At 40.6% G+C, this 14670-nt stretch overlaps 1 protein-coding gene across 2 annotated transcripts in view; it reads right to left on the bottom strand.

Moving 5' to 3' along the window:
• FBXO11 (F-box protein 11) overlaps window positions 1-14670 on the bottom strand; it is a 74872-nt gene that overhangs the window by 12908 nt on the left and 47294 nt on the right. For both annotated transcript variants that reach the window (XM_054171114.1, XM_054171121.1), the window contains exons 6-11: window positions 14443-14526; window positions 14227-14359; window positions 8370-8476; window positions 8161-8272; window positions 2875-2981; window positions 2640-2777 (exon numbers count right to left, since the gene is read on the bottom strand). In XM_054171114.1, coding sequence (XP_054027089.1) covers window positions 2640-2777; window positions 2875-2981; window positions 8161-8272; window positions 8370-8476; window positions 14227-14359; window positions 14443-14526 — 681 coding nt within the window. The remainder of the gene's footprint in view (window positions 1-2639; window positions 2778-2874; window positions 2982-8160; window positions 8273-8369; window positions 8477-14226; window positions 14360-14442; window positions 14527-14670) is intronic.

The raw sequence follows: 14670 nt of genomic DNA, 5'->3' as shown, positions 1-14670 counted from the left end.
CCAGAACAGAGGGTGCTGTCCAAAGTAGACTGTGATGGAAGTGGAGGGGAAGCAAAATCTTTCCAAGGAGTTTATGACTTAACTAACTGCAAGTATTATTAAAACATTTCTTATTATTTAGATGTTCCCTTTAACGTGCCAGTGTTTCTTTTAAACAGAAACTGATTTCTGTTCTGTTTTGCTAGCAATACATCCATGATCACAACACTGGAACAGGCATTCCCCATGGGCAAGAAAATAGATCAAATACACTTTTATTTAAAAATCAATCAGAGCCACAAAGATGATGAAGGGAGTGGAACATCTTCCTTCTGAGGAAAGGCTGAGGGAGCCGAGTCTCTCTAGCTTGGAGGAGACTGAGGGGGTAACCTCATTCATGTTCCTAAAGATGTGCAGGGTGAGTGTCAGGAGGGCAGAGCCAGGCTCTGCTCATTAATATCCAAGAATAGGACAAGGTGCAGTGGGTGCAAGCTGGATCAGAGGAGGTTCCATGTGAACATAAGGAGCAACTTTTCCAGTGTGAGGCTGACAAAATACTGGACTGGGCTGCCCAGAGAAGTTGTGGAGTCCCTTCTCTGGAGGCATTCCAAACCAACCTGAATGTCTTCCTGTGTGACCTCCTGTAGATGATCCTGCTCTGGCAGGGGGGTTGGACTCAATCTTTTGAGGTCCTTTCAACCCCTAACATCCTGTGATTCTGTGTGAATTCAGTCTGGCTTTTTAATTTTTTAGAAAAAGTACTTCGATACTTGTATTTAATATTTAAACTACAGGCAGCTCCTAGCCAGACCTTCCAATTAACCCTCAAGTCTACACACTAAAGAGGGGGTAAGGGTGGTGGAGACAGCAAGATTAAATACATGAAGAATATGGAAGGACTAGTGGACCCACAGGTTAGAAGATTAAGTGAGAAAACTGGAAGAAAACAGAGGTCCAGCCTACACCTAAGTTATGCCTTGCAAAAGTGCCCTGGGTCTCATTCATCTCAGCTAGTCATAGATATTAGTGTCTAAAGCAATTTTACAAGCATTTTATTATACCCACCACTGAAGACTGATGCAAAAAAGCCAAGTACCTCAGCCCTCAGCCTTGACAGTTTGTCAGTATTGCTAATCAAGAGTGGGGGTTTGCTTCCTTTGACCTTTTTCTGGTTGACATACCTGTACAAGTCCTTACTTTTTGCATCCCTACCTGAGCTCAGCTCCATCTAGGCCTTCCTGACCCAGTTCCAACACAACCAGGCAGTGTCCCTATAGTCCTCCCAGGATAGCTGTCCCTGCTTCCACTGGCTGTGAACTTCCTAAAGATCTGTCATTTTAAGAGTGACCAGAAGAAAACTACTCATTTTGCCAGCTGGGTGGGAGGAACTGGGACTTGGGTCACTTAAGTAGGAAAAACAATGACTTGGCACTGTTTTGGAAGCTAGGCAGAACATTTTGCTAAAACAAATCAGAAGACAATAATATTTTATTTCAGTGACCAAAAAAACCCCATTCAGCTTATTTGAAGAGCTATGGAAATTTGTTACTATTTTCCATGTACATGGAAATGATCACCTTGATCCCACAAGCATTTTTATGAAAGAAGGCCTGAATTTCGAAGCTCAGTTCTCTGCTAAAATTCCACAACTAAGTCCATGCTAGCAAAGTCCTCTTCACATTAAAATAAGACTGATCCAGTCTCCACAAGGACTTGACATTTCTAAGTCTTCCAACTGATCTTTATACTATTTCAGAAGAAAAAAGACTGAAGCAATAGTGTAAATGTAAACCTACCATTTACACCCCATTTCAGGAACTATTTTGTCACTGCAGTGTAATTCAATGCAACAGGTTGCCAATCAACTGCAAAAAGCTTGCTTAAACCTCTTTCAGCTGAAATGGTCTTTGAAATGGAGATGCCCACTGATGGGCAGGGGAAGAACAGTAAGCATATACTGAACTGTCTGTTCACACATTGTTACAGTTTAGAGCTAGTGCCTAGCTTAAGGTCTTAATTGTAAACAAGGATAAGAATTTTACAGAGACTTGGAGTCTAAAGAATAAACAAGTTTAGGGATTGGACACAGAATAATGCAAGGTAAGTTTGTATCATCCCATTGATTTGTTGAAAATCGTATATTCTGTACCACAGTTCTTTCTCTTTTCTGCCTGTGGCTTCTTGCTTGCTTGCTGCTTGTCTCTCTCTGTGACCTTGCTCCTGCCAGAATAATCTCTTGTTTTGGCTGTGTGTGAGGTACTGGGGGGTAGGCAAGCTACCTGCATGCAGCCACCTTTGGGGCCTTTGTGTCCAGAGAAGGGGTGGAGGGGAAATGAGCTGAGTTACTGAATAAGGGGTGGTGATGTTGAACTGTGAATATATGTAAATACACCCTTCATATGCTTGTTGTATTTTGTCATTTTGTATTTAGTCCATTTTTGGAAATAAAACTTCCTTTTGCTTCTGAGATTCCGAGTTGGTGTGGCAAACTTATCCTGGGGTAAATCTCCAATTTGGGGGGGTGGGGGGGAGGAAGGGAGGGGAGACAAACCCAACCCGCAACACACACAAAAGCATTTCTTCCATGACAGGCAAAATCTGAAGATCTTAGCTAGGCAACATTATTTTTTCCTTTCTTTAAAAGGGAACAAGTATCTTACCATGCCATGGTCGAAGGTGAAAACGCCAACATCACGTCCATGATGAATGTGATTCCGTCTGATGATGGGATTGCCGTGGTTTTTCACCCAAATCCCTGCTAATGCATTATTGGAGATCTCATTGTCCTCATATATTCCCTGGGAAATAAAAATGAAAATTCAGATGGAAACCAAGAACAGTCAAAAAATTTTATCAAAGATTAAAAAAACCAAAACAAAAAGCCTTGAGACATACCTGTGCGTGGTCTGTAATGTAAAGTCCAACATTTTCACAGTCACTGATGTTACAGTGTTTGATGGTAGGACAAGCTCCCTGGCCACTAACACATACTGCAGAGCCAACTGGAAGAAAACAGTATCACAGTATCACAGTACAGTTCAGTACAGTTACCATAGCTTCAAAGCAGAGTGTACTTATAAATAGTCAGGAAGTGCTTTTGCGAGAGAAGTTGGTTGGGAACTGGTATTTTAAAACGATTTGGCAGGCACAGTGCCAAAGCACTGCAAGCCATGGGCAGAAAAACATTAATGTCACCCTTTTGCAGACACAAGAAGTTGCTTTTTAATCACTCTGACAAGGTTAGGTAGCTGCATACAATTGCCAGAATAGACAATGGCTTACATAATAATTCACGCTTATGAAAGTTTTCACTCATTTGTTTCCCTCTTTGAGGCCCACCGTACACTTACTATTCACAACAGTCAAAGGACAACAGAAACAGGATAAAAATCTATGCTGATTGCTGCCTTATTTTACTTCCCTTTGAACTTCATAACCTGGTACTCCAAAGAGCCCCAAAAAAATCATTTTGCAGCATACAAAGCCCCTCTGTCTAACGGGAGACAAACAGCATAGAGTACAGAGCTACAATGTACAGAGTTACACGTCAGAATTCAACAGGTCTCGTCCCAGCTGAAATACAGGGCTCCTTGCTGCAGCTCCTTGCATGCCTTCAGCCCCCACACCATTATCCAGAAACCAACATCTTTTCAGGCAACTAGGACTCAAAACAGCTCAGGATCTCATCAGATCAGCTCAATTCCCTGAACTCCAGGAAGTATGAGAACATCAAATTCTGCAGCCTCTAAAAATAAATGGCAGCTTCACAGTGATTTCAGAAAGGTAAAGACCTCATCTCTGCGTAGCTGGCCTTCCCTGCAATTAGAGATCACTGAATAAGCAAGGCAGTAATGCTCTATTCCTAAGTTGTCACATTACCTTCCAGCATTGTACCACAAAGATGATACTTTAATAATTCACAGACTCATTCAAAGAGCTTTTTTTTTTTTTAATCCCAAAAGAAATTATTTTGATTGTCTAGTATGACCTTATGAATAATACAGGCTATAATAATTCCCTGAATTAATTCCTGCTTCAATTCTAGTAGCAGGAACTTCAGCCACATATCATTTAGTAACACATTTCATTTTGGTTTGAATACACATTTAATTTTGATTTGAACATTTCCAACAACTGAGAAACCACTATAAAGCTTGCTAGCTGGTTACAGTTGTTACTCCTGTTAATTTAGACTTTTAATTGCTTCCTTGAAATCCTCCAGCTTTAGCACCTAGTTACTGGTTTGCTCTACACCATACTCACTGCTGGCACCCATTTAGTGCAAGCAATTTAATCCTTCAGCTGTCTCTTTGATAAAGTAACCAATCACAGTCAGTATGTTTTTCATTACAACTACATTTTTTCTTTTGCTTTATCTTTTAGGATGTTTTCACTGAACTGTTTCTAAATTTTCCACCTGTTGCTATGGACACCCAGGAAAGAGCACTTCACGCTGAAGCAGGACTAAGCAGATGCGTAATATGGTCTCTTCTGCTCAACATTCCCCCAGGTCTAACTAAGGATCACATCAGCTCTTTTGTCCACTCGACTACACGAAGCTGGTATTTAGCTTTTTAACCCACACTGGCTCTTTAAGCTTTTCTGAGGAATCCAGCTTCCCAGGAGGAAAGTTTATCACTTAAAACAAGGAATGCGTGCAAGCTGTGCGTGCAACTTCACATTTGCCCACGTTAACGTGAACATTGAGAGCCCACCTTCCAAGAAGGGCGTAGCCACCCCTCCTCCTGGTTATTTATCACAGCCTGAATCTTCATTATCTGCATGTCTCATCAAAATGCATTTTCTCCCTTCTCTGCAAGTCACTGATAAAGTGGCTTAACGTCAAGAAGTCATCTTTGAAAGAGCCACAAAAAAGCCATTTCTAACTGCTCTTAAAGTTATTTTTTGTCTACTTAAGGTGTGCTCTGGTTAATACTGGAAAATTCTAAGGCACTTGTACATTAAAGTCAAATATTTTTCAAGGGTTTATTTAATTATGCTGGGACTGCTAGCTTCTTTTAGTCAAAGAAAGTAATTTTGGAAGTGTGATGCAACCATTGCAACTTTATGTAAATACACCTTAATTTGCTTCAATCGTCCCTTTTACATTCCTGAGCGACCAAACTGCATTCACTCTCTCCTGACTCTACCCAGCATCAATAGACAGTACCTCCTTGACATACTTATCCTGTTTAGTCTCATCACTGCCACCCCTGCCCAGGGACACAAAGCATCTCACCCAGGAGGGTGACAAAACTCTGGTGCAGACTGTCCAGAGAGGCTGTGGAATTTCCTTCTCTGGAGACATTCAAAATCTGCCCATGCTTGTTCCTGGGTGACCTACTCTAAGTGATCCTGCTCCGGCAGGGGGGTTGGACTGTATGATCTTCCCAGGTCCCTTCCAGCCCCTAATGTTCTGTGATACATCACAGAAGCCAAGATGATTTCTTGGCCAGTTCTTTTGAAAGTCCTGCATGGTTTTAGAATGTCTATTTTTACAGCTGTTTAACCTCATCCACGGTTACTGTCAAGAGTGGAACGTATTTCATTATCCCTCTAGGGGATGAGCACATTTATCATTCCTGCCTATTCTCATTAAATATGGAACAAAAATTACACAACACTTTGCCATTTAAATTCTCCTATTCTGTGATGGATCAGCATCAGTGCTAAAACTCCCTTTGTTCCCCAAGTTAAGACCTGACTGCTGTCTCTTCTAGACAGATGGTTTTATCTTGTTTATCAAATTCTTTTTTGGGTGGTGCAGGGGCAGTTTTTGGAGTGTTTGTATTTTGGAGGGGAGGCTCCAGTTTCCTGCAATTCCTAGTTTCCTATTTATGTTAACTGTTAATGAATTCTAAATTTCTTGTATTCAGTAAGAGCTTTCACCCCCTTTTCCTCTCTCTCTTTTGACAACACTGAGGGACTAGAGATTTTTTAGGAACCCAGTGTGATGTTCTAGAAGTATACCTCTGTTGCATTTTGCTTATTTAAAGGAAAGCAAATCTCTCTTCAGACTCACTTCACTGGACATCATTATTGATTGTGTGAAATGGGTCCTTTTACAATACCAAGCACATTACTGGTTTAGGCTTTATTTACTCAGATTATAATGACTGCAAACACTTAAGCAGCACTTTAAAAAGGCAGGCTGCCATCCACTACTTCTTGCATGTCTCAAGGTGAGGATTAATACTGATTTTTTCTATGATGGCTGCAACAGAACCTCTAGACTCAGGATCAGAACACTTAAAGTTTGTTTTTAAAGATTTCAAAGAAGCTTTGGATGGGCAGCAAGGGACCTCCAGCTTAAATCACTCGCCCTTGCATAGCTTCCATCTTTACACAACATACATTACGAATTTTATATGCATCAGAACATGGAAGTATGCTTTAAAGCAATTAGATCTACACAAAAGGTATCAAAGCTGGTGCTAGGAAAGAGAAATGCCTTTTCTGAGAGACTGCCATTCTTCCTCCCTTTTGACACATACTCAGTACTTTGCAAGTAGGTGATAGCCATACCTGGTAGGATTAAAAAGGTAAATAAAAATTAATCATCGATAAGTGATGTCAGTACAGCCTACACACAACCTCCAAAAGTGACCAGAAATTGCAGTTTTGGAGAAGAGAAGCAGCAATTGCAGCAAATATTCAGAAATCTAGAGTACTGAAGAGGGCAAAGGTCCAACATTCTGAAGGAGTAGTCTTCCACAATGAAATGTGGACATGAAAAAATAGTATCAAAACTTAATTTTGAGAAACAATTTTCACAAAAATATCAGGACCTACCAGCTTATTTATAAGCATGTTTCAACATGAAGCTGTGCAGCTCTTCAAACTACTTTTTAAACCAAGCTGAATGTGGTCCAAGAAACAAATAAAATTCCTCTCATGTGTGATCAGGCTCACCTATATTCTGAACGTTCCCATAGGCCAGTCTTTTCTTCATAGAGCATAATTTCCTGGTATTTAGCATTAAACATGGAAATCAAGATACTGAGAGCAGCTAACTGTCCTTTTTTCTCTTTTTTAAAACTTTAAATGCTCCCATATACTTGCTGATGTCTCCATTAAAACATGGTGAGGTGAAGCATAAAGCTGCTTTGACCAAAAGTGAAGTAGTGTTTTATAGCCTGAAACCTCCACGAATGACCACATCTTCCTCTACAAGGCACAGACAAGGAATCCTTCCACCATTCTTAGAATCAGAGATATAAAATACAAAATACCCAGAACTGTAGTGCATACCAAGTTATTACAGTTCCCTGCAGATTTCCCTCCTCCATAGTTCATACCAGAGAAACATAGGGTTTATATCTAGTTGAAGGTCTCCTTGTTTCCTTGCCTTGCAAAGCAGCCTCTACACAGCCTGCTGCATGGCTCTATTCCATTTCACTGGCTAAACTTAAGCAAAGTTCACATTGCCATTTCCACACTGACTCCAAACCTTAATCCTCTTGCACCTCACGTCAACTCCATTTCATCTGGTTGTGTTTAAATTATGTCAAACTGGCCATTGTCTTCTGTCTAGTGAATGCAAACTACCGTGCCTTCCTGACAAGGACTGCAAGCTGCCATCCAGCCTCTCAATGACACTGCCTCTGACCTTTCCTTTCCTGATCACAGACTACCAATGTTTCCCAAATCAGGCAGCATAAATTCCTCAGCATCTCATGGTGAAGTGAGTCTAACTTTCCACATAATGTATTTCTTCCACCCTGCATAGCTAGGAATTCATACTTTGAGTAGGTCAAACCACTCTCAACACTAAGTGAACTCAGCTTAGCAGTTACAGCTCACAACTATTTTAATGCCATCAATTTTGCATATTGCAATGAACCTGAAAGTCCCACATGTGCTCCCTTCAAATGCTCTGTCCTGCCAACTCCAACCAAAACCAAAACATACCAAAACCAGGTTATATAAACTGCCACTTTTGAGCTTTTAAACTAACGACCCAGAAAGTCCAAACTGATTCAAAGAGAAGACCAAACACCTATTACCACGAAGGTCTTGAGACACAAAGAACTAGCTGTAATAATGCCATTTCAATGCAAATAAGGCTGCATCAAAGAATGGAATACACCATAATCAATTTATGAGCTGCTCCCACGTGCCCTGGTTAGCTGAGTAACTTGAAACACAGAGTTGATTTCAAACAATAAAAAGTCCACTAACCCGTACAAGTACTTCGAATAATACAGTGATCGATAATGGGACTGCAGTTCACCGTAATCTCTAAGCAGTGGTGTGCATTGTGGTGCTGAGCAGATTTGTCATCAGGGTTGAACTGCAAAGGGAAGACAACACAGAAATGTAGCATTTACACAATGCTCAGGCATGAAAATTAAACTGTTAGAAGCTTAGCTGAAGTTTGAGGTCCTTACCCTGATTGTCATATATCCAACATAGGCATCTTCAGAACCCTCCATAAAAACAAAGGTGGAGTCTCTAGTGTTTTCTATTATAACTTTATCTGCTACTTTTCCAGGCGCTGTAAAGGAAACATTACTTCTTAGTTCATGCTACTGGAACAAAAAAACCCCACACAAATTAAATCCTCAGCACCTGTAACATTACATTTAAAGCACAAAGGAAAATGAATGCTGTTCCTGGCACACCAATAGTCTTCATGTCAGAGGAGTCTTAGAATAGGAAGTTTCAAAGACACTGAAGAAACTAACACTAAGAAATTTTGCATCACTAACATGTAGCACCATGAGGAGTTTTTTGACTACTCCTTATTATGATCTGAATGAACAGTTTAAACATGGATAGCAATCTTGAGGTACTGTACTTCTGTCATCAAGTGCCATTTATTTTGGTCTTCCAAAGCCTTTTATTAAAGCTAAACACATACATTCCGTCACTAATTTGAACCAATTTAAACAACTACTTTGTAATCTGCTCATGACCTACAAGTGACCTCCCCAGAGCTCTCAAATGTAAAATTCAGGAGCTTTGAACTGACATCCTAACTATTCCTTAGAAGAAAATCGTGTGCAATTAGATTGAACCAGACTTAAGTATCTACAGAAGCTTTCGAAATAGTTCATTTGCAAGTTGCCTTCATCTGCAACTGCAGATTTCCTGTGTCAACTGCAGGGCTCTGCTCTAGTCCTTACCCTTAATAATCCAGAGGCAAGGAATGTTCACGTTGGGGTGGCAACAGCCGGCAGAGGGAGCACGAGTTAACAACGGCCTGACGTTGGCACAAATTCAATGATGCTCATTCACAAGCAAAGAGCCTCTGCCAGATTCGAAACTGCACATTAAACATGCCAGCCAGAAGCCTTCTTCCACACACGACATGTAAATATGGACATTTCAGTATTACTGCAGATGAATTCTCTGATAGCAATTTCAAAGCCCAAAGCAACTTCCCAACTAGAGGCACGCAAATGTGACCGAGAGTACCTGCCCTAAATTCTGTATTTCGTTGAAGAGGCTACAGGCAGCATTTCTGACGAGCAGATCCTTTGCTGTTGTCTGTTGACACTAGTACAGCAAAGTGGAATGTCCTGTTCTTTATCACTTGGGCAGAAAGGTGCCAGTCAGAATGAAGCAACATTTACATCTTTATGCAGCTTGCTCTCACTATCTGAAAGCCAGATCTCTGCTTCCATTACTGCAGAGCTGCAAATATTTTAATGTAGTCTAGCTCTTCTTCATACCACTATTCACTTTGAACTAGATAGCAACTAAAAGAGGCTTTGATAAGGACTTCTGCCATCATACAAAGTATTTCTCTGTGGCCTGGTTGCATTTCTGTACATTCACCATGGTGCAAATGGCAGTGGCATTCACACATCAGCTGTCCTGGTTTGAGCTGAAACTGAACTAACTCTTCAGTGATTTTACTTTTCAGCTCAGTCTCTTCTCAGTGACTTCACTTTCTGAAGTCAATGGCTTATTTTTGCCGTGTCTGCTTCTAGTAGTAATAGTACTGATGATTCTAGCTAGCACCAAAGGATCAGTATGCAGACCAAGGTCACTGCTAAATCTTATCTAGGATATTGGGCTGCACCTGCAAGCAGAAGAGAGAGCCCAGGTGACCCTAAGCTGGCCCACAAGAGATTCCATCCTTCATTATAAAGCTGAGGGATCACCACGGTCAAGCCTCTTTTTCAATGGCCAGAATCTGAGGAGGGCTCTGTTTGTCCTGCCTTCAATCCCAATCCATGAATTAATGAATCCAGTCACAGAAACCAGCTCCTGAATTCAGTTCCCATTTGCTGCTGGGTCCAGGCTTCCCCAGTACCTTGTCCACAGCATCGGTAATGGCAGTGATAGTAATTTCCATCAGGGGTTGGGTCTGGTATTGATTTGTATCTGTTTCACTTTATTGCTATTATTTCCATTGAAGCAGGTTTAGTTTTCTTTCCCAACCTATCAGCATCTCTCCCCTATCCCCCTTCTCTTCCCTTTGGGAAGGGAGTGAGCTTCACAGAGAGTGTCTGTCAGTTGTTCAGTGACTGGCCCAGCCCTAACCTTTGACTATCCATCAGTATACTTCAAGCATCTGAGAAAGAATGGCACCACAGTAACCAGAAAAAAACGAAGCCTTCAACAGGAAACAGTAAGAGGGACATACATTAGTGTCAGAACTGTGTTCACTCTTAGGGAAGGCAAGGAAAAATTGCACTTCACATTAGATGCTCTGAAACTCTATCAAACAAAGCAAAGAGATTTGTGAAACTGTGCTTGGAGGTGTTTATTGTGTGATTGGACAGTGTTCTCTACAGAAATCATCTTCCTCTCAGCACTTGAGTTACTCTACACATCTCTTGTGAGTTTTGGAGGTCCCAGAATGCCCATTATGGAATATGCCAGTTAGCAAGATCCTCCATTTAGATCCTCCCCAGGAAAAGGCTGAAGGGGGAAGGGGACTTATTCAAGGAACAGTTTCATTCTAAATGCATCAAAGACATTCTCTTCAACCTTTTATTGAAACGTTGCAAAAGAATTACTCAGAATTTCAGCTTTTGGCTTAAGATCACTTAAGAAGAGAGAATAAAGTATAAGAAAGGAAAGAGGAAAAAAAATAAAGGGCAACTAATTTCATAATTTAGCAAAACATAGCTTGCAAGAACTCTTATTTGCTGGAATCTAAGAGAGCCATGTTCCACTGGATCAGGATTCACACTCAGATTAATGGCTGAGATCACACAGACATAATTCAACAGAAAGTCTCCAATAAGGGACTGCCTGCAGAATTACAAATTACCTGGATGTTGCCACAGGATTCTTTTCTTCCTCCAAAGGAATAAAAACAATTTCACTTTTCAGTGCATTAATAGAAAAATACCTAGACTCTGAAGGAAATAATTGCAGCCCTGTTCTATTGGATCAGGCAAAAAGATCCAGAGGCCTTTTTAGATCTTGTATAATCTACAGCAAAGAACACAGTTCTAAACTAGTCTAAAATACCATTTTCAATTCAAAGATGCAGAATGGGTATTTAAAGAAGTGCTCAGGCACATGAAAGTTCTCTTGCTCTCAAAAATGAGAATCAGAAGTTGTAACAGCCTTTACCATTTCAGATTTTTCTACCTTCAAAATGACAATAATGCTTCTTAGTCTTTTTAGTAATTCTTTTTCTTGATTTGAAAATCCTTTGATTATACCCTTTTTACTTCCTAGCATATTATTTGAGTTAAATGGAAAATAAAGGGGAGGGAAAAGAAAGCTGCTATCTCCTAAAATACAGAACAAACACTTACTCAGTGGCGATACTCCCATCAGGACACATGCCGGCACAGTGCTGAAACTCAGCCTTTAAGATGAAAGCCTAAGTGTCTTGAGCATGGTGACCACTCCACAGCAGGCTTGTATTCCTGCAGTAATCTGACAACCCCTTCCCAGCCTTGCAGAACAGAATTCTTTTAAGAAATTGATTTCTGCCCACTGAAGCAGACCTTTCCTTACACAGTCTCTGTATTTGCTTTTTCTTTGACAGTTCAGATAAGCTGCAGTGATACTATTACCTCTAAAGGCTTCCATCCAAAGCTGACTCCTTTTTTTACATTTAAGGAAAGAAAAGAAGTAACTCCAAAATTAAACAGACTAACAAACCTAGACTACCAAGCATGATTCTGGAAGAACATTTTGCTAATAGGAGAAAGCAGAAGCTTCTTGAAAGCTCAAGGTATGTAAAGCTGCCTTTCCAATAATAATGTGCTTCTGAAGAAGTCAGCAGAAGAAACTATTAAAGACATTTGAGTAGAAGTAGGGAGACATTTGGTGCTGCCTTAATCCTACCATTCTGGATAGCATGCCAGACTGCATTGAGAAGAGGTAGTTCTCCAAGGCTTAGTGGTTTGCTTCACTTTGTTTTCTTTTCCAGACAAATGAAAATTGACTCCCTCCACAATGTCACTGACCATTCAGTGGAGAAAGTCTGAGGAAGTGAAGAGTCAGCAGTGCCAGAAACTGACATAGAAATACATCTAGCATTTCTGGATTCCTCTTGGAGGTTTTGTTCTCCAAGACAGCTATGGGTACAGACCTTTTGCTTTTGAAGAACTGTAGTTAACTGTTTTTCTGGGTAACTTAGGTTAATTCCAGTGGAAGGGAAAGCAGAAGGCCTTTCAAAAGTTAAAAGGAGCCAGAGAACATACCGTATTTTAACCAGATAGTGAAGATGTCATTTCAAGTTTCATTATGTAATTGAAAAATTTGTACCTTAGGACAGTCATGATCCAGTTTTGTATGGATTTTAAACCCTTCATGAATGAGAGTTGCCCTGTTTGTACTGCTATCTATTACTGTCATTTCCTATCTGAAAAAGGAGCTGAGGGTATTTTGCTGCTTGGCTAAGGGCATGTCTGCATTAAGCAAGCACTGCAGCACACCAGAGAGGCGATACAGAGTGAAACAGCACTGAGGATCCACATCACAAGCACTGCAGGACAGGGAGGGTAGAAGAGTCTGTGACTAGTTTCAAGCTGTTCCCTATGACTGAATGCACAGCAACAACTATTATAATGCAGTAAGAGTATTCCAGGAACATGCCTCTCAGATTACTCTCTTCCAAAACAATCCAGTTTGTGCTTCAAAACCTATCCACAGAACAAGCCAAAGCACTGTAAGTGGGGATGTTCAGGATATTAGCTCAAGATACGCAGGCACAAACTGACAAACCACCATACTAATGCACCTGCATCTTGCAGGTCTGCAGGGACGAGTTTAAAGGCTAACGCTGGAACAATCTGACTGCATTGCTCAAAACCATTCTCTCTGCCAAGGCTGAAAAACCCATGAAAGAAGTGCCAGAATAGGCTCACTCAAGAACAAAACAGTTGGTATGCAGAACAGATCACTACCTGAAAAGAGGGACATTTATAAGAAGCAGCCAACCAACCAGCAAAAACATAAAACCCCAGTAATACTACTAAAAAATCCAACCAAAACAACCAACAAAACAACCAACCAAGAACCACCCAGAAAATCCCAACCAAGCATACAAAAAAATCCCCTCTGACAGATAGTAGCTCAGAAAAAGCAGGCAGCTGGCAATTCACTTCTGGGTCACCACAGGAGCAAGAGGTCATAAACCTCTTAATCAAGCTATCTACCACACATTAAGACAGTCTAAATTCTTACCACCCTGTCATGCTACTGGGGATTAGCATGCTTACACACAGTAGGGACAAGGAAAGCAAAGAGCTCCACAAGCACCACAGTTTGTACCCAGGTGTGTTATCTTACATTAGATCTTTGTAAACCTATTCTATTCTGAAAGCCTTATTTCCTGATTCCCCTTTAGAAGAAGAGTTGAGAGATGAACAGGGAAAGAACTTCCAGTTTCAGAATGTTTCTGCTGGATGCTCTCATTTCCTTCAAGATGGAATCATGATGCTGAAGAAAATGGGGCAGATACTAATTTGGGCTTGCTCCCACTGCTGGATTCTACTCTGGAGATAGGTTATATATAAACAAACTTCATAAGAACCACCTGAAAGATTCAACTGAAATCATGTAACCAAGTGTATTCTCTGACAAATTCAATTGGTTTTCCTCCTAACGAAATAAAGAGATAAAGAAGTTATTCCAAGCACTAAGAAGCAGACAATGGTACTTCAGTCTGAATTATCAGCTGCTCTTTACTTAGTGCCACTGTACAGAAACATCTTCATCAGTCTAGTAAGATGGGCATTTATCAAACCACAATTTCTTTGTAATTAAGGTGGTTAATTAACACAAGTCATAACTCTGAGACAGAGATGCTCTCAGTTTCCATACCTGCACCGATCATGGTGATTGGAGATTCTATATATATCCATTCATCTGTATATATACCAGAGTGAACAAAGATAAGTCCATCAAAATGAGCTTCCTGAACTCCACCAAGAGCGTCCTCAATGGTGTCATAATACTAAAAAGAAAAGGGACAGGTTTTGAGAGAAATTTCCATGTAAAGGCACATAAATATTCCTGAGAGCTGCTTGAGAAACATACCAACATATTTTCTCTTCCTTTGTATCTTGCAGGATTACTGTAGAAGTGTTCAGCAAAACCTGGCTTTACATGTGCTCCTTTGTACTGAAACAAGAAAAAGTTTATGGTAAGAATCACAGAATCAGCCAGGTTGGAAGACACCTCCAAGATTATCAAGTCCAACCAATCACCCAACCCTATCTAATCAACTAGGCCATGGTACTGAGTGCCTCATCCAGGCTCTTCTTA

The sequence above is a fragment of the Dryobates pubescens genome, chromosome 2 (assembly GCF_014839835.1).
Source record: "Dryobates pubescens isolate bDryPub1 chromosome 2, bDryPub1.pri, whole genome shotgun sequence".
Lineage (NCBI taxonomy): Eukaryota > Metazoa > Chordata > Aves > Piciformes > Picidae > Dryobates > Dryobates pubescens.
This window is presented reverse-complemented; position numbering and strand designations above follow the sequence as displayed.